This window comes from Ursus arctos, unplaced genomic scaffold, assembly GCF_023065955.2.
Source record: "Ursus arctos isolate Adak ecotype North America unplaced genomic scaffold, UrsArc2.0 scaffold_24, whole genome shotgun sequence".
NCBI lineage: Eukaryota > Metazoa > Chordata > Mammalia > Carnivora > Ursidae > Ursus > Ursus arctos.
Window position 1 is genome coordinate 1883440 of NW_026622919.1, and position 18139 is coordinate 1901578.

At 63.2% G+C, this 18139-nt stretch overlaps 3 protein-coding genes across 11 annotated transcripts in view; all 3 read right to left on the reverse strand.

Annotated features, from left to right (window-relative positions):
• CHMP6 (charged multivesicular body protein 6) overlaps nt 1-16132 on the reverse strand; it is a 28885-nt gene extending 12753 nt beyond the window's left edge. For 3 of the 4 annotated variants that reach the window (XM_057317994.1, XM_057317993.1, XM_026483935.3), the window contains exons 1-6: nt 4213-4310; nt 1758-1867; nt 1579-1666; nt 1409-1495; nt 518-583; nt 204-284 (exon numbers count right to left, since the gene is read on the reverse strand). In XM_057317994.1, the coding sequence (XP_057173977.1) occupies nt 204-284; nt 518-583; nt 1409-1495; nt 1579-1666; nt 1758-1867; nt 4213-4275 (495 nt within the window). In that variant the 5' untranslated portion in view covers nt 4276-4310. Of the gene's footprint in view, nt 1-203; nt 285-517; nt 584-1408; nt 1496-1578; nt 1667-1757; nt 1868-4212; nt 4311-15504 lie in introns of those variants that run through there. The other variant, XM_057317995.1, reaches the window with a different exon arrangement.
• Nucleotides 10963-13390, reverse strand: LOC113244531 (uncharacterized). The gene is made up of 2 exons (XM_026483936.4): nt 12867-13390; nt 10963-12588 (listed from the first exon to the last, which is right to left on the reverse strand). Exons 1-2 carry the CDS (start codon nt 13257-13259, stop codon nt 12331-12333), a joined length of 651 nt encoding a protein of 216 aa, XP_026339721.2. The 5' UTR covers nt 13260-13390; the 3' UTR covers nt 10963-12330.
• Nucleotides 16133-16257: 125 nt separating the features above from the next.
• The window catches only part of RPTOR (regulatory associated protein of MTOR complex 1), a 329837-nt gene continuing 327955 nt past the window's right edge, over nt 16258-18139 (reverse strand). For all 6 annotated transcript variants that reach the window (XM_026483938.4, XM_057317686.1, XM_048227109.2 and 3 more), the window contains one exon: nt 16258-18097. In XM_026483938.4, the coding sequence (XP_026339723.2) occupies nt 18029-18097 (69 nt within the window). In that variant the 3' untranslated portion in view covers nt 16258-18028. The remainder of the gene's footprint in view (nt 18098-18139) is intronic.

Below are 18139 nucleotides of genomic sequence, written 5' to 3' on the forward strand. Positions count from 1 at the left end.
CCGTCACCCGAGTGACTGCGCTCAGTCCTGGGGGGGGGTCCCGTCACCCGAGTGACTGCGCTCAGTCCTGGGGGGGGGTCCCGTCACCGAGTGACTGCGCTCAGTCCTGGGGGGGGGGTCCCGTCACCCGAGTGACTGCGCTCAGTCCTGGGGGGGGTCCCGTCACCCGAGTGACTGTGCTCAGTCCTGGGGGGTCCCGTTACCTCAGTGATTGCATTGAGCTCCTCTAGGATGGCATCTTCATCCTCCTGAGTGAAGCTTCCTGCCAACAGCTCATCTATTTGCTGCAAAAGAGCAGAAATGAGGACCACGGCCAGGCTGGGGCAGGGGGTAAGGTGGCCCCTTGTGGAGGAAGGAGACAGCCCGTGGCTCAAGGCCCCCCTCACTTGAGAGAACGTGACCACCACAAGCACGGGCCGGCACGGCCCTCGAGGGCGGCCACGAGGCACTCACGCGGGCTGCAGGTGCACTTGCGGGCTGGTGGAAGGTGGGGTCCCTGTGACCCGGCGATACCTACCCGCTGGTACTCCACGGCCTCCTGGGTCTCCTCCAGTATCCGCTCCACTTCTTCTATGGACATCACCTAATCAGTTCAGAGTTAGTCTCATCAGTGAGGCACGTAACAGAAGCCCTTGCGGTAAGGCCACCTGGACCGGCAGGGCACAAGTCAGGCCACGCAGGACACGACACAGTTCTGGGGGTTTCTGCCGCGGGCTGGGCCCACACACAGAGGCTCAGGTCTCTGAAAAGGCCCATCTCTTCAGAAGCCTTGAGGGCACTGCTCGGACTCCTGGCCCTTTGCCCCAGACCTTCGGGCACCGCAAGCAGCCCTCGGGGGTCCAGGGAGAAATCAGTAAAAAGGTGTCAATGCTTTTCTGGGCCGCTGACATGATTCGTGTGGGCTCAGAGAAGGGCCTTTTCTGGACTGGCAGGTACAGCACCAGATGGCCGGTCAGAGAAGCTGGCTGGCTGTGGCGCTCTGGGGTGCTGTCCACTCATCAGGAGATGGGGTCAGCTGGGGCACGGCCTCTCTGAGCCTCACCCCTCCTTTTGCCACCCACCTCTATGCCGCTTCCTACGAGGCCGTGTTCGCCTCCTCCAGGAAGCCCTCCCAATTAGTTCACCACACCCTTCCTGCACCCTCCTGGACTTCTGTTCCAGTCACTTGAGCATCTGTGGACCCAATTCATAGTCTGTGCCCCTCCCCCCATGATCAGGTCAATCCCCTGAGTCTGTCCACCACTAACACCGTCACCCTCTCCCGGTAGCAACTGCTTCCCCACATTCCCAGCTGGCACCAGCAGCTCCTGGCCAATGACGTGGGCACAACTGTGGCCTCCAGAACAAGCCCCGCCCCCTCGTTCACCCGCTCCCCTTCCTCTCTGCTCCCAACCCTGCAAGGACCTACCTGGTGCATCTTTTTCAGACACTCGTTTCCAACCTGCAGCCCTTCGACTACCTTCATCTCAATCTGGGTGAACTCGATGCTCTGGACCTGAGGTGGAAGTCGAAGCCAACCAGGCGGTCAGGGGCCTGCCTTCCCCACCTCCATCTCCCCCCACAGCCCACTCCGCCTACCATCGTCTCCAGGCTGGTGATCTGGTTTTCCGTCTTGTCCAGAAGCTGCTCCCGGTACCGCTTCTTCCTGAGCAGTAGCTTGGCCCGTCTGCAGAGGGGACCATGCAGTGAGCCGGCAGCCGTGCCCGCCGGCCGGCCTTGCCTAGGCCGGGCCCACCCCTGCCCGGGGCCCCACTCACTCCTTCTTCCCGTCCCGCAGGAGCTGCCTGGCGATCTCCCGCTCCCGCTCCAGCTGCTGAGTGACCCTCTTCTGGTACTGCTTCAGCTTGTCCCGCTGCTGCTTCAGTTGCTGCGAGAGAGCAGGCCTGGGTCAACAGCACGCCCTCACTGCCCTGGGCCCTGCGCGGGCCACCCAGCCCCTGGCGAGGCCAGCCTGGAGGCTGCCCTCACGGCCGCCCCTGGCAGCACACCCTCTGAGACACAGTTCTCTGTGGAGACAAAGGGCACAGAGGGCAACGTCTGGAGACACTGGCGGCTGTCGCCACTGGGGGGGGGGGCATGCTCCTGGCACCAGTGGGTGGAGGCCAGGGGCGCTGCTCAGCACCCTGCAATGCCTGGGCCGCCCCACACAGAGGGGGAGCCAGCCCCGGTGTCCACAGCGCTGAGGTGGAAAGCCTGCTCTCAAATGCACCACTGCCAGCAGGGCTGTGGGTGTTGCGGGGCAGGCCAGAGTGTCGCCCTGCCTCAGAGGTTCAGAGACAACACAGGCCCCAGAGAGCCACCATCCCACCGCAGCCACAGCGAGGAGTTGGGGCCTTCCATCCGGGCTTTGCTCTGCCGGCTTCAGACGTGTTCTTGATGTGTTTAGCTCTCCTGCTCTTGTCCCTTATCACCATAACCGAGTTGACAACAGACGGCACATCTGGATGAAATGTTTGGTGATCTTGCCAAGCACCTGGGACCCCCGAGTACTGTCCCAGAAAGGATGCACAGTCACTTACACGTCAGTTCATTCTACCGTATTTTAGGCCATGCACATTTCTTCCAGATTTCACCATTTCCGAGGCTACGGTGAGCAGCTGCAGGCACAGGGCATTTCCCATCCGTAGCATTCTACCTTTAGGGTCAACTGCTGTGAGTTAATTAAGTCAAAAGGTTGGTACCTCTTTAAGACTCAGTATAGTGAGAAATCATCCACCAGTGTAGACGTGTCTGCAGGGGTCTGTTTCATGGCTCCCTCCACAGCACATTCTCCTAGGCGCCTGCCCCAGGACACCACATGGCCCATGGGTCAGGCTCGCGATGGCTGCACACACTCCCCTTGCTGCAATGAAAGGTGCCTGCTATCCTGGCCCCATGGCCCAGAGACGCCGTGGCCAGCCTATGTCGTGCCCAGTCTTCTCAGTTCTCGCTGCAGTTCTTCCCCAGGAGCTGGGCGCCCGCCCCTGCCCCTCGGGCCATTGTCCAAGCGGGGTGTGTACAAAGTACTGAAGACGAGCCCATAAAAGCAGGTGTGGCCAGATGGCCTCCTTTGTCAAATGAGGGGCGTCAGTAGAGGGCCACAGGACAGACAGCACACTGGGGCCCGGAGCTTCCAGCTCAGCTTTACATCCTAGGAAAACATCAGGCAGTAACTTGGTTTATTGTGTGCAGACCGCGTCGGTCCAGTCTGGGCCACGGCCACACCAAACAATTCCTGGAAAGTAGAAAGGCCTCCCGGAAGAGAAACCAAAAGGTGAGTCTGGCCTGGAGAAGAGAAGAGAATCGCCTTGGGGGCTTCCCTCCGGCGGGAGAAGCCATCAGACAGACGCGCCCCTGCCTCCCCAGAGCTAAGTGCTCCTCTTCCCAGGCCGCACGGCACCCACCGCCGCCGGTCAGATTCTCCCTAGGGACAGACGGGGCTGATTCTCCTTCATCTGGGGAACTTCAGTCAAGAACGTCTTATAACATAGGGTCTCTGAAGCCAAGGTGGAAAAACCATCTGTCATTTGAATTTGTTTCTCTCTTAGTACAAAAATAACGTGTGTTTGTTGCTGACAGTTTTGAAAAGAAATCAGGAGCAAAGGCAAGCTCTGCCCAGATTTTGGACCACCTCCTTCCTGGCACACTTCTTACAAAAACGGGTTACTCCCGACATGCCGTTTCGCTTAACCCGTCACACAGTTAGTTCCTCCCACAGAAACTAACTTTCCTCCCGCAGCTCCCCCGAATCTGCAGCAGGAACAGCAACACCACGGGAACAGCAGTGCGGGGTGCTGGCAGCCCAGCACTCTCGCCGGGCCCGGCCGCCTTAGGGGAACCAAGAGGCTCGCAGACCCGGGCGAGGCTGGCGCGGCCGGAATCTCGACCCCGCGCCGCGGTTGGGGCCGCGACCCCCCGTCCCGGGCGCGGGGCGCGTCACCCGGCGGTACAGGTCCCCCCTCCCCGGCCCCGGGTCGTGGGGCGCGCGCTCGCCTGCAGACCAGGTGTACTACGGCCCTCCGCGCCGCCCCCGACACCGCGGCGCCGTCTGCCCTCGCTCGGGTCGCCAGCAGCCCGCCAGGGGCCGCGCCTCGGGGCTCGGGACGCCCGCCGCCACCCGGTCCGGCGCCGCCACCCGGCTGCGGGAAGCCCGCCCGGCGGAGCGGCAGGCCCTCCCGGGCCCTGGCAACCCTGCCCCAGTCTGCGCCCCGTCGCCGCGGGCCCGGCTCTTACCAGCACCGCCTTGTCTTGCTCGGTGACCCGGCTCTGCTTCTTGCGGCCGAACAGGTTGCCCATGGCGCCCCGGCCCGCCGCCCCGCCCGCCGCGCCCCCTCACCGCCGCCGCCGCGGCCCTCGCGGCCTCCGTAGCCTGGCCCCGCCCCCTACGGCGGCCGCGCGGGGCCAGGCGCCTCAGAAGGCGAAGCGCGTGCGGGCCAGCGGCCGGCGGTCCACGGGTTCGAATCCGCCCCCGTAGGGCTCCGCGACAGTGGCACGACGACACTGCCGGCCTGGCCTGCGCAGTCCTAAATGACGCGTTTCGCGTGTACTTCCAGAATGCCCCCCGGCTGTGCAGATGAAGACGAAAAGTTCCAATCTCCTGTTTGGGCGGGATCCTTGCAAGGTAACCTGTGGACAGTATCCTCAGGTGGTCAGAAATCTTGTGCCCGGGCCACTGCCCCCTGGCTGGTGCTGACCACAAAATGCTGTGTTTAGTGATGTTATATTCAACCTGCAGGCTTCCAGGTGTCTCCTGAGAGCTACCTGGACAGTCCACCCAGCCCTGTGCCCCGGTGACTCTGGATGCGCCTGGCCTGTGGCTCAGTGCCCGGACCTGCCCAGCATTGCCCATCTCCACTCTTGTTCCATGTGCCCTGGCAGAAGCCTCCAGCCCTTGGGGATGAAAGCCTGCACGGGGCTTTGGAGTGGGGAGCCACTCACACGTGCAGCCCTGGTTCCCACCTGTATGTCCTGGCCGTGAGTCCCTGGTTGGGAGGGCACACTGCGTCTCACAGGACAGCGCCCAGCCCTGCTCGGTCACCCCAGCTGATCCTTCTGCAATGGGCCGGGCCACCGTCCTAACGGCCCAGCGGCTGGTGGGCAGCGGGTGTCTGAGATGAGCAATCCCAGGGCATGAGCCCCTGCCTCACCTCCTTCTGCGAAATGACCTCCTTGGTCAGAAGCGCCGTTGTGTGGGCCCTGTGCTGGCCATCCTCCAAGCGCACACGCGTGCTGCTCCAGCAGAGATCCCCGCAGGTGAGAAGGGAAATCCGTATCCGGAGGGAGTGTCTACGCAGCGAGGACAAGTCACTGCCCCACGATGGGAACATCCTGGTCAGCCGAGCTGCTCTCCGGTGGCTGGCTGGTCCCCTAGGGAGTGGTGCTATTCTGGGGGCTCGGTGCCGTTGAGTGGCCGGCACTCCACGGTTGTGGTGGGCAGGCGGGCCTTGGTTGGGGGAAGCCTGTGTTGCTGAGCCCAGTAGCCTCTATCCCTGCTGCCACAGCCACTTTGTGAGCGCTGGGAGGCAGGGGGAAAGCCGTCACAGTGGTGGCTCACGTCGGGTTTTGGCCTCAAGGCCTAGAGCTCTGCGTCTGTTCCACAAGGCAGGCACTATTCTAGGTGGCTGCCTATGTGTTTCCTTCCGGACACCCCGATTAGCCAGAGATCCCTGTGAGAGAGCACTCTGCGTATCAGCGTGTCCCCGCCGCCTGTGAGGGTAAGGTCCAGCCTTGGCTGGAGACGGCGTGGCCGCTGTGGGACCATGCAGCCTGCTGGGGGCAAAGAAATGTTTCAGAGGCTGAGAACCAGAGCTGGTCTGCAGGAGAGCCCACCACTTGTCTGGGAAACTCACTAGAGGTCCCATGGGGGCCACAGAAGCAGCCCACCAGGGCTGAGAATCTTGCTGGGCTCAGGACAGGCTGGAGGAGGTCCTCCAGAAGCAGCCGCAGGTGGAGGGGAAACTCACTGAAGAGCCTTCTGCTTGCTGGCCCGCTGGCAGAAGCAGCTGGAGACAGAAAGGGAGCGCCTTCCTCTGCCTGGCCTAGCTGTGCTGCTCGAGCGTCCTGGACTATCAAGCTAGCTGGCGGAGGAGAAATGTCTGCAGGTCTGGCTCCTCTATCACAAGCTGGCCAAAGAGAGTGAGTCCCCGTCTGTGGCTCCCCGGCGTGAGTCAGCCAGATCTTGGTATTCTTGGGGTGGGGTCCTGAGGAGAATCAGCCCCCCCTTAGCAAGTGTCGGCCTCGGTGCGGTCCCCAGGGGAGGGGCTGTCTCAGACAGGGAGGAGGGTCACCTGTGCTGGGCCAGGCTGGATGGGATTAGCTCGGGGGCCGGGCGAGGTTCTTGCACGCCACTGTCTCCATCCTCACAGCCCTCCGTTCTCCCTTCTGGACCTGGCGGGGCGGAGAACCCGCTGTGGTGGAATCCTGCCAGCCCCAGGATGAAGCTGGAGGGATGACTTCCAGGTACAACGGTCCTGCCCCAAGAAATCAGATCTTCCTTTATAGCAGTCCAACAGATTCCCGATTCTCTGGTTCTACCCTGGAACTGAGAATTTAAAGCGCCTTGCTTGTCCTCTTGAAAATGTAGTCTTCGCCGGGGAAGTCAGAACCGCCAGCCCGCCCCACCGTCCCCCCTGAACACCGCTTTGCAGCCGCTTCTCGGGCTCCCAGAACCCGGCTTTCAGGAAACGCTTGCGGCCAGGCCATCAGACACTGTTCTGACGCCGCTCGCCTCAGACACCCGTCCGGTCTTTCACAGGCCGCGTTAGTCTGCTCGGGCTGCTGGGACACATTGCCACAGAGCCGCCGGCGGAAGCAGCAGAAACGCAAGGTCTCTCAGTCTGAAGGCTGAAGTCGAGGTGTGGGCAGGATGACGTCCTCCGGAGGCTCTGAGGAGACTCTGCTCCCGGCCTCGCCCAGCCACCGGCACTCTGCCGGCACCTTCCGCCTTCCTCGGCTTGTCTCTGCCGCCATTGGCACCTGCCCCCTGTGTGTGTCTGTGTCCAGGTTTTCCCTTTTTATAAGGTCCCAGCCCAATGGGATCAGGGCCCGGCCTAGTGACCTCATTTTATCTTACTTACCTCTGTAGAGACCCTACTTCCAAATTAGATCACATTCAGAGGAACCGGGGCTTAGGACTTCAATATCTGAATTTTGAGGGGACACAGTTCAACCCACCACGCGATAATGAGATCGTGACTTCCTGTAACCTACTGTGGACTTCTGCCTTCAGGGCTCTCTGCTGGAATGACTTGTGATACGAACCCCAGCCTCACCCACCTTTGCTCGGGGCACCTCTCTGGGCATTTCAAGCCACAACTGTTTAATACAGAGATCCGGCGCTTCTAAACCACCCATGGGGTGGCAGGAATGAAGGTGGGGGGGGTCCCATCCCTGGATCTTGGGGGGTACAGAGACTCCGCAGCTTGCGCCAAGTGTGTGGTGCTAGTGACCGCGGCCTCCAGCCCCGGGCTGCTGCACCGTCTCACCTGCCAAAGCCCCCAGGTGGCCTGTAGCTTCCAGGGGGCTCAGGAGACTCCTCTGGTGGGTGGAAAGTAGCCCGGGATCCCGATGCGGCTTCCAGGGAAGGTGTCAATGTGGAGGTGGCATTTGGGGGGCCATTCCACGACGCGCAGACCCAGGGGATGTTGGTATGAAAACATGGCCCTTGTGGGAGGCCACCATCAACAGGGCCACTGGAGGCCTGGTAGGGTGCTGGCAGCCCGCTTGGAGAGACCCCAGTGACTTCCGTCTGGTGCAGATGACGTAAGCTGCCCTTGAGACAAATGGGGAGTTGGCTGCACGGCGCCAGCACAGGAAGCCATCTGGGACTCGAGGTCTCTTCCTCTGTCCACCTGCTCTCCATCCTCCTATCCTAGCTCCCCGACAAGGGCTCTGATTGGCCTCCCTCCCCGGGCCAATCGGCTGTGGCCATGGGGGGAAGGGAGGCTGATTGGCTGAGCCTGGTGGCGTGCGCGCAGCTGAGCCAATCCGCAGAGGGGAGGGCGGGGCCCACAGGAGGCGGGCACTCCCACTCACGTGCCCTGAGCGGAGGGACTTTCCTTCTTGGGGCCCCGACGCCAGTTGTCCCGTGACGGGCTTGCGTGGGGGCTGTGGGTCCTGCTGACGCCCGGCTCGGCCAGGACACCCCGACGGAGGCCGAGCTGGGGGCTGGCTGCTGGGGTACAGGTGCAGTTCTGACACAGTGCCATACGGTGTGTTAAGAGTTTTCAGGGGTCCTGGGGGTCAGACTAAGGAGGCACTAACAGAAACAGAAGAGAATGTGGGTTGAGCCAAAGAACATTCTGGAAGAAGTCAGAAGAATCCGGGCAAATTTCACACCAGGGATTGCGTGTGAGCTCAGGAAATGGTGTTGAAGACACAGGTGAGGGTGTCGGCCCCACCCACTGTGTGGACACTACCGTGGACACTGGAGCAGCCCCGGGGGGTGGGCCTTGGGAGCCTACAGGGCAGGCATCCTTGGGAGGGTGGGGGAAGGGAGGCAGCTCTGAGAGGTTGGGGCTGCAGGGGGGAGGCTTGGGAGGGACTGCAGGGGGAGGGCCAGGGCAGGCTGCAGAGGGGAGGGCCAGGGGAGGCTGCAGAGGGAAGGCCTGGGAGGGACTGCAGGGGGAGGGCCAGGAGGGGCTGCAGCGGGGAGGGCCAGGGCAGGCTGCAGGGGGGAGGCTGGGGAGGGACTGTAGGGGGAGGGCCAGGAGGGGCTGCAGGGGGGAGGGCCAGGGCAGGCTGTGGAGGGAAGGCCTGGGAGGGACTGCAGGGGGGAGGGTCAGGGCAGGCTGCAGAGGGAAGGCCTGGGAGGGACTGCAGGGGGGAGGGTCAGGGCTGGCTGCAGAGGGAAGGCCTGGGAGGGACTGCAGGGGTAGGGCCAGGGCAGGCTGCAGAGGGAAGGGCCAGGGGAGGCTGCAGAGGGAAGGCCTGGGAGGGACTGCAGGGGGGACGGCCAGGGCAGGCTGCAGGGGGGAGGCTGGGGAAGGACTGCAGGGGGAGGGCCATGGAAGGCCACACAGAGGTTCGGTTTGCCGGCGACCGTTGCAGGCTCCACGGGCGTGGAGACACCGGACTACAGCAGGTCAAGTGTTGAGACACGTCTTTTAGGGCCTTGAGAGAGGAACAGACGCGGGACCAGGGGTGGCCGCGCGGGGCCACAGGGGCACCCACATCCTTCCTGGAAGCCTCCGGTGCGACGCTGTCGGGGCTGCTGTCGGGTAGCGGTGAGTCTCGCGGCGGCCACGCGGTGGCGCCGCAGGACAGCCTAGCGGCGGTGCCTGGAAACCATAAGCTCCCCGCAGAGACCCTGCCCCGGGCACCTGCACCCAGTGACCCTGCCCTGTATCCCAGCATCTCAGCACGTGGCCCGTCACACCCCAGCACCTGGCACCCAGCAGGCCGTGGCTCCTGGGGGTCCTCGCAGGAAGGTGGGTCCGAGAAGCCCGCGGTAGGGTAGAGAGCTTCCCAGACCCGGCTCTGCCCTGGGTCTGCCGGGCTAGGAGATGTCATCATCTGTCCGCTTATCAGCGGTTCACGTGCTCGTTCAGTCATCCATCTTCCACGCACGCATTCGGTGCCTACTGTGTGCAGGCCCTGCTCTGGCTGCTGCCATGGGTTTGCCTCAGGCATGGGGTCATGGGATGGCATGGTGTCCTGATGGGGATGTGGCATCCGGTCTCAAAAGCACCCCAGACAGACGGACAGTGGGGGCACAGTGTGGGAGCGGGGACAGGGCCCTCTGGGAGGCTCCTGGCCCGACCTGGGGAGGGCTGACCTCACCTGATTTCTAAAGGTGGCTCAGGCTGCTCCCCCGTGGGAGACGGGGTGGTGGTGGGAAACGGCCCTGGAGGCCATGCGGGGCCGTCCTGGTGAGCCCAGGTGGAGGGGGCAGGTGCTAGGGAGAGGACAGGAGGCACGGACCAGCAGCTGGGGGCGGCCCTTTTGGAGAGAATCACCGCAGACGCACACCGGTCCACACCACTCCCTGTGAGGGGGCAACAGGAGCAGCGCACTGACTCTGAGCCCCTGGCCTCCGTGGGAGGGCGGATGCGGGAGCAATGAGGCCTGGACAGGGCCGTGAGGAGCAGACGGACATGTGCCTAGCGGGTGCTGCCTGTGGGGTGTGAGCAGGGAGGGGTGGCGAGGTGCTCCGAGGTGCTCTGCTCATGCTGCACCCAGGTGCGGTGGTCCCAGACCCAGGAAGGGTGTCTGGGAGTGGGAGAGTAGAGAAGGGGCCTGCGGGACGGGGGACCATGGGTGTGGGCGCAGAGGCCCAGGGGTAGGGGGCAAGGGCTGGGCGGGGCTGTCCCTCAGCTGTGCTATTGCAGGAGCTGCAGGGGTGGACAGGTCCAGAAGGGCCCTTGGGCCTCCCCTCCCACACGGTGCCAGTGCCGCTCTGAGTGACCGTGGACTGCCTGGCGCTTCTGAGACTAGGTCATAAAAGCATGGGCCTTGTCCTGGCCGACAGTTTGATGCAACCCCACAGAGGGAGCTCGGAGCCAGGACCACCCGCGTGGCCGCTCGGCACCCTGACCCTCCCACGCGGAGGTGACGATGGGCTTGCGGTGAGTGGCTGAGCTGGGCTCTTTGTCACACGGCAGGGGATAGCAGGTGCACGGCAACAACCTGCCCCTGAACTCGGCGCTCAGAGGCCACTTAGCTGCCTGCCAGGGATCTTGGGGCCCCCTCCCAAGCTGGCCTGTGGCTGTTGGTGGGAGGGCTGACCACAGGGCCGCCCTTCGAGCTGGTGGTTTCTAGGGCCTGGTGCCAGGGCTACAGGCTTCGTGCCCCCTACAGAGGCAGGGCCTGAGATGCCTCCGGGCCCTTCATGGCCCCAAGTCCCAGCCTTGCCCTGCGAGTCCCTGCAGCCCGCCCTCCCTCTTGATGTGCTGGACGTAGGAGAGTTTCCGTTTCCTGCAAGCGCAGCCCGGATTCAAACCCGGACCAGCCCAAAGCCCCGCTCTGGAGCCACACTCTCGCCTCTGTGTCTGGGCGTTTTGTGTATTGAGGTGACATTCACGTCACATACAACTCACCATTTTAAAGTGAACAGTACATTTAGCGCCTTCACAACGTCATGCAACCACTACCTCTATGTAGTTCTAGAACATTCTCATCACCCCAGGAACGCGCTCCGTTAAGTAATTACTCCGTTAAGTAATCACATCCCCCAGCCCCTGGTAACCACTGGTCTTTCCATTTCTGTGGACTTGCCGACTCCGGATAGTTCGGAACAGAAGTACACGGTGCGTGGCTTTCTGTGTCTGTCCTCTTTCCATGTCCGTCCACGTTGAGGCCGCTGTCGGCACTTGCTTTCGAGAGCCGAGTAATAAATACTCCGTTGTGTGCGGACACCCTCGTCTGTGGTGAATGGCGCTGCTCGGGCACGGGCTCCCGTGCGGCCGCCTGTTCGTTTCTCTGGGGAACATAGCTCGGAGTGGAGTCGCCGAGCGGCGCGGTGACCGTAGGCTCAGCAGCGCCTGCGCGGGGCCCGCAGCTTCACTCCCTCCGCCTCCCGCTGCACCAGCCGCGGCCCGTCTTTGGGATTTTGGCCGGTGCCGCGGGGGTGGGGTGGCCACTCACGGTGGTTTTGATTCCGCAGTCCAATAACTAGTGACGCCGAGCTTCCTTCCGTCCGCCCGCTGGCCATCCGTGGGTCTTCTTTGGAAGAGTGGTCAGGGTCTTTCCCACTTTGGAATCGGGTTGTCTGTCTCTTGGTTGTTGAGTTGTAAGAGGTCTTTGTGTGTTCTGGACATTAAACCTTATCAGGCATACGATTTGCAAATATCTTCTCTGGAGACGTTTTCCACACTCTTGGTAAATGTCTGATGCACAAAATGTGTCCTTTTTAGGAAGTCCAACTACCTTTTCTTTTGTTGCAGATGTCCCCGTGTCAAACCCGAGGTCATGAAGACTTACTCTGTGTTTTTCCCTAGGAGTCCTACGGTTTCGGTTCTTAGATTCATGCCGTCGACCCACTGGAGTTCGTGTTCGCGTGCGGTGTGAGCTGAGAGCCCACCTTCGATCCCGGGCATGCGCGCGGCCCGCGGTCCCAGCCATGTGCTGCGAGACCGTTCGCCCCGAGGAGGGGTCCATTCGCCTTGTTGAAAGGCAGCTGTGGGAGATGTTCGTGTCCGTTCCCGGGCTCTCCATCTCGCTTCCCTGGCCGGGCAGCCCACCCTCGGCCCAGCACCGCCGTGTGGATCACTGTGGTTTTGTAGTCAGTTTTGAAACAGGGAAATACAAACCCTCCTGGCTTTTTCATGACTGTTCTGGCTATTTGGGGGCATTGCAATTCCATATGCATTTGAGGGTTGGCCTTCCCATTTCTGCAAAAAGGCGACAGGGGTTTTATTTGCAATGAGATCGCCGTGGAGCACTGCCACTGATGGCCACTGGGCCTTTGTGCCCCTGGGCCCACAGCGACGGTGTGCTGGGCCGGTCCGCCTTCCGCCGCGCGCTGCGGTCCTCCAAGAAGTCTCCATCTTCTCTGTTACATCTGTTCCAAGGTATCCTGTCCTTTTTGTAAATGGAATTGGTGTCTTCGTTTTCTTTTCGGGCTGCTCCTTGTTGGGGCGCCATTTGCTTTTTCCCGCAGTCTGGAAAGTTCTGGTACATAGCAAAAAAGAAAGAAAAACCCATGTGGGGTCCGCTCTGCCCTGGGTTGTAGTTGTTGCTGGCCTCTGCCCCCTTCCCTGGGGAGCCCAGGGGTGCACAGCTGGGGTTTCCTCAGAGCTGGCCGGGGGGCCGGAAGTGCCTGGTCTGGGCCTGGCTCCTACCGGCCTCCCCCCCAGCCCCTTCCCACCACGGTCGGGGGCCGCTCTGGGAGGCCCCAGTCTGGACTCCCGCGCGGAGGGCTGGCGCACCGGGCCGGCTCTGCTGCCCACCTGGATCAGTGCTCCTGTCCGGGGTGGCGGCTTGTCCCCCTTAACGCTCCTTTCGCAACTTCTTCTGCACAGCGGGCAGCGCCTGGGTCGTTCATCTGCATCCTTGGCTGCCTGTCCTGCTAGGACTGGTGCTGTGACCAGCTGGCCAGTCCTCCAGGGAGACCCCTTGGGCTGAGGCTCCTGGGTGAAGCCTCCTTGCACCGCCTCTCCCCTGCTGTGAACAGCACCTCCCAGCGCGGGGGTCGGGGAGACAAGCACTGTCAAGGGAAGGCCTGGGAGAGATTCCTGCGAAGCCACGGGGTGGGCCTCTGCCTCCTGACCCCGGGGCCAGGCTGTGCGGCTGGGCAGGCCGCTCACTGGTACAGGTGGGTGGCTTCGTGCCAGCTGGGGCATGGCAGGCGGGGGCCTCGGGGGCAGCTCTGACCCAGGATGTTCTGGCTGGAGAGGTGGGTGGGGAGCGCAGCGCACGCCCTTGGGCCTGTCCTGGAGGCATGAAGCCCACCCCTCACGCGTGGCTGAAGGCCCTGTCCCTCAGGTGGACCGAAGGGGCTGTAATTGATTTCCAAGGGGCTTTCCCTCTTCCAGCTGATGCTGCCAAGGAGGGGAAATCGATTGAGCGCCGCCAGGGTCACCCGGAAACCAATTAGCTGAGGAACGGACAACAGACAGTAATTTAAACTCTCTTGAAGCTCCATCCTAACCCCCGAGGCCGGGCCACCTGCCAGGCTGGGCAGGGCTGGGGAGGGGTCTCCCACGCCCTCCAGAAGAAGGAGCTGATGGCCCCAGTTTCTAGCAAAGCCCCTGGTTAAAAACTCGGAGAAGAATGGGTCCGTGGGGGCTGTCCTCCTGCTCGCTGTAAATCGTAGGCGGCAGGGCTGCCCCCAGCCCTGTCCGTAATGAATCCCCAAACCAGAGCTTCCCACACTCTCCCTGCAGGGCCTTCCGTCCTGAGACGGGGATCAGCCCTGCACGCAAGCATGCCCGCACATGTATGCGCGCTGTGTCCCCGCGGGGACAGGTGTGTGCGTGTCTCTGCTGTGGGGGCCTCTGCGCCTGGGGCGCGCTGATGTGCGTGGTCAGCACCGAGAGGACACCTGCGGATGCTCCTCACGCGTCCCCAGGCCCAAATCCGACACAGGACAGAACTTCGGGCCACAGCTAACCTGCGCGGTGGCTCCAGGTGGCCCAGCAGGACGACGCCACGCGATGCCACTGCCCCGGGAAGCTCCCGTCCTCCCCTGCGGGGCGGCGGGCCTGGGGGCCTGGGAGGGTCGGGGGAGGCGCGCTAGTCCCCTGGCGGGACCCTGGCGCCCCCCCGTGGCCAACTCCTGCCGTGCACCCGTCGTCCGCTTTTACCAGCACCGGGTTTGCACTCAAGTCGACGAGAAAAATCGATGTTGATAGGAAGATATTACTTTCTCTGCGGAAGCACGGGCGCGGAAAGGCTGGGTGTCCTTCTTGCAGAAAACAAACGTCACCCGCTTCAGGAGCTGCAGCCCTCAGACCCCCGGGTTTCCATGGCAACAGCCACCCTCCCCACCTGTGCCCTGAGCAGAGCAGGTGCTGCGTCGGGGTCCAGCCTCTGCCCCGTGGAGGCGCGGCCACTCCCGGGGCTGACGCCCCTCCCCACCCATTTCCCCCACTGAGGGCAGGACAGACGCTTTCCTTCCCATTCCAGCGGCCACCCACCCCCTCTTGGCAGAAGGCCCCCCGCATTTGGGGGCTCTGCTTGGTGAGGGTCTTTTCCCTGGGGCTTGTAGACAGAGGGAGTGGTCGGCAGACTAAAGCCCCTTAAGGATGTCCGCGTCCTACTCTGGGGGCTGTGACTCCAGGGGATGTGGGCTAAGGGGATGTTGCACATGGCCCTGAGGCCGGGCGGCAGCTGCCTGTGACGTGGGGAGACTGTCCCCCAGGATCTTTAAAAGTGGAACACGGGGCAGAGAGTCCGAGTCCGAGCCACGTGACAAGAACGGCTCCTGGAGATAGAGATGCGGCAGACCCTGTCGCGGGGAAAGGCGGGAAAATGGAGTGCCCCCCTGGAAGTTTGTGAAGAGGCCTTGCTCACCCCTTGGTTTTGGCCCAGGAGGCGGCCGGGGCCTCTCCAGAACCAGTAGTGTCTGTGGTTCCAGCAGCCGGCTGTGGCGGTCTGCTGCAGCAGCCACGGGAGGCTAGCACAGGGGTGTCATCAATCTGGGGGGCTCACAGTGCTGCTCCCAAGGCCCGGCTGCTTTCTTTCCCAGCTGCCCCTTGCTGCAGCCCACAGCCGGCTGCGCGGAGGACCCACGTCTGTTGTTGCTGGGGCCCAGGTGCCTGTGCTGCGAGGGTGTGAGCATTCCTTCTAGAATAAGGACCCAGAGTCCCCCAGAACCCCTCACCCCGGCAGAACCCACCAGTGCTTAGTGGGCGCTGATTCCTCCAGGGAGGCGGCCAGCTCCTCCCCGGGACGCCCACAGCGGTGGTGATGGTGACCTAGCAGCCCCGGAATCACGTGGCCCCTTGTCTGCCAAGGCCGAAGCAGGGCTAGTGGCTCTGCCGGCCGCAGCGTGACCCGAGTGCAGTGGCGCCTCCTCTCACTGCACCCCTGTGCATCCACACCTCCCCATCGCCCCCTCCTTGGGGGCTGGTGTGCGTAACTCACCGGACCTGGGGTGCACCGCTGCCCCACGCAGCACCCCCACCCTTGGTGGTGAAGGTCTTCAAGCGTGCCTTGGGGTGAAGATAGCCCAGTTCTGCCACCACCCAGTGGACGTGGCTTTGGGCGAGTTACTTAATTCCTGACCCCACTTCCTGTCCCGGGGTGACAGGAACCGGTCCGCAAGCGGCGTCTAGGAAGCCATACCCACGGAAGAAGGATCCAGGACCCTTCATCGGGGTCCCACTCACTCTGCAGCCCGCCAACTCGCGTCTTCAGACTCCGGAGAGCGTCGGGTGGGCGACGGGGCTTCGCAGGGCTGACGCCCCCACGTGGGAGGCAACCCCGGACCGCCGGGTGGACCGCGTCATCACGGGGTTACGCGGGCCAGGGTCGGAGGGCGGGGAGGCGGACTTGGCCTCCGAGCCTCCGGAAGGAACCCGGGCAGCAGCCGGCGCACCGCCCGTGTCCACCTCCCGCTGCAAGGCGGCAAGTTGTGTCGTTTAAAACTGCCGGCGGGAAGGGGCCCGGGCTCGCCCACTCCCAGCGGCTTGGCTCTCGCCACACCCGGGCTGGAGCCGGTTCGGGAGGCCTGTTCCGGGACCGCCTGCGAGCGCCTGTGGGCGCGGAGCCTTCGGGGAGGAGAGGCCCCGCCCCCGCCAGCCCCGCCCCTCGGCCACACCCCGAGCCCACAAGGACCCCGCCCCGCCGAGCACCCCCGCCAGCCCCGCCCCCACAAGCTACAAGGCTGCAGACGGTCACCTCTGCACTTGTTTATTGTCATGAACAGTTGTCTTCTGCTCTCACGTTCACTCTGCAATTCTCGTTTGGTAAAATAAATAGAGATAAACGAACCTTCAGGGCGTGCTCTGTGGAGCCCCGGTTAACTCCATGATTGGATTTTCGCGTGGGACCCGAGAAGACCCAGCCGGCCGGCGCGTGGGCGGTTCCGTGTCCGCACAGATGGCCGGGCTCCGCGGCCTGGAGTCCACGGCTCCCGACCCAGCCGGTGGGCCAGCTGCCGGGGGCGGACAGGTGCCAGGTGCCGGCAGCCCGGGAGCCCGGGAGCCCGTGCGGACCCCGTCCCGGAGCCGGCTCCCGGGGTGCACATGCGTCCTCCCGGCCGCGGAGCCCGGCGCCGCCCGGCGCCCGGGGCACGGCCCTGGTGTTGGCACAGCGCCGGCCGCAGCACGAGGGCACTCGCATTCCCACTATTATGGCCTCGTAGTGGCAGAATTAGTTAAGCTAGCTCACTCCTCTATCTGAATAATCTTGATTCCCAAGGAAAATGGAAAAAATGCCTTTCAGAATATCATCATTGTGGTTTTGTTTTTCAAGCGCTGTTTGTCATTGCTTAGTTCTCTGTTGTGCTTCCTGGGGCTAAACCATCCCCGTGGCTCCGAGGTCCTGCACGGACGCGTGAAGACACACACGCACGCCTGTGTGTGACATGCACAGACGCCCTGACCCATGCCGAAGCAATCACCAAGAAACTTTTTTGCGTTACTCGCTGCAAGACACAAACTTCTGTTGCACCAGCGAGAGGCGTCCAAGATGGGCCACTGCTGACCCACAGACGCCCTTGGGGCTCCAGCTGCCCTGCACTGTGCATGCGTGTGATGCCCGTGCAAGCGAGGAGGCTGCGGGACTGCACAAGTGTGTACTCATGTGTCGGCTCGGGTGTGCAGACCACGGGCCCTGCACATGCGTGTACAGCCGTGTGGGAGGCCACAGGTGGGTGGCTGTCACCGCACCTGTCTGGGGAACAGCAGCAACTTGAGAGAAACAGGCCCTGTGGCCCAAGGCGGTGGCTGAACGGCCAAGGACCTGCCTAACCTGTCCAAAGCCACAGGCCCCTCCTGTTAGCGGGTCTGTGGTGAGAGAGGCCTGTGCTGGGAAGGTGGCCTGCGTGGCAGAGGGGCACTGCCAGTCCTTGCACCGTCTGGCCACGAAGGCCCCCAGTGGGTGAGGACTGGCGGTGGGCAGGAGGCTTGGGCTGTCTCCTACATGTGCCGGCTCTGTCTCTTGAATGCCCCCCTCTCCCAGCCTGCTTGGAAATGCCCCCAGGAGCGCGTGCGCAGAAAACGGCCCGGGCTAGCTTGCAGCCAGGGGGATGCAGCCCAGGCTGGTTCATGGCCAAGCGGCGGCCCAGAGACCCAGGTTGAGCCCTCGTGCTCCCTTGTCCACCAGGGTGGCTGAGCCCTGGGGAGCTGGCTTCTGTCTCGGAGCTTTTGTAGAGCCAATGCTCGGGTCCCTTGCAAAATAGAACAAGTGTGTTTCCCCCTTAAAAAATCTCAGAAGCAAAACAGGATGGGAAGGGTGCTGGGATGTCTGTGACTGTCCTCGGGCTGTCACACGGCAGGACTCCACCAGAGGCCCCTTCCCTGGGCTCCTGGGCGTGACAGCGGCCACAGACGGACAGACAGACGGTGAGGGGCCTCCCAGAGGCCTCGGCAGCAGGTCAGGACCAGTGTTCAGGGCGGCGTGGTGGATGCACTATGTACACGGAGGCCTGGCGGGGGGGCGCCCGCTATCTGGTGCGCTTCTCCACCGAGTACACGGAGATGAAGTAGTCGTTGCTCCCCACGGCCAGGTGAGGCTGCAGAGGAGAGCAGGGCGGGTGAGCGGGCAGGTGGCGGGC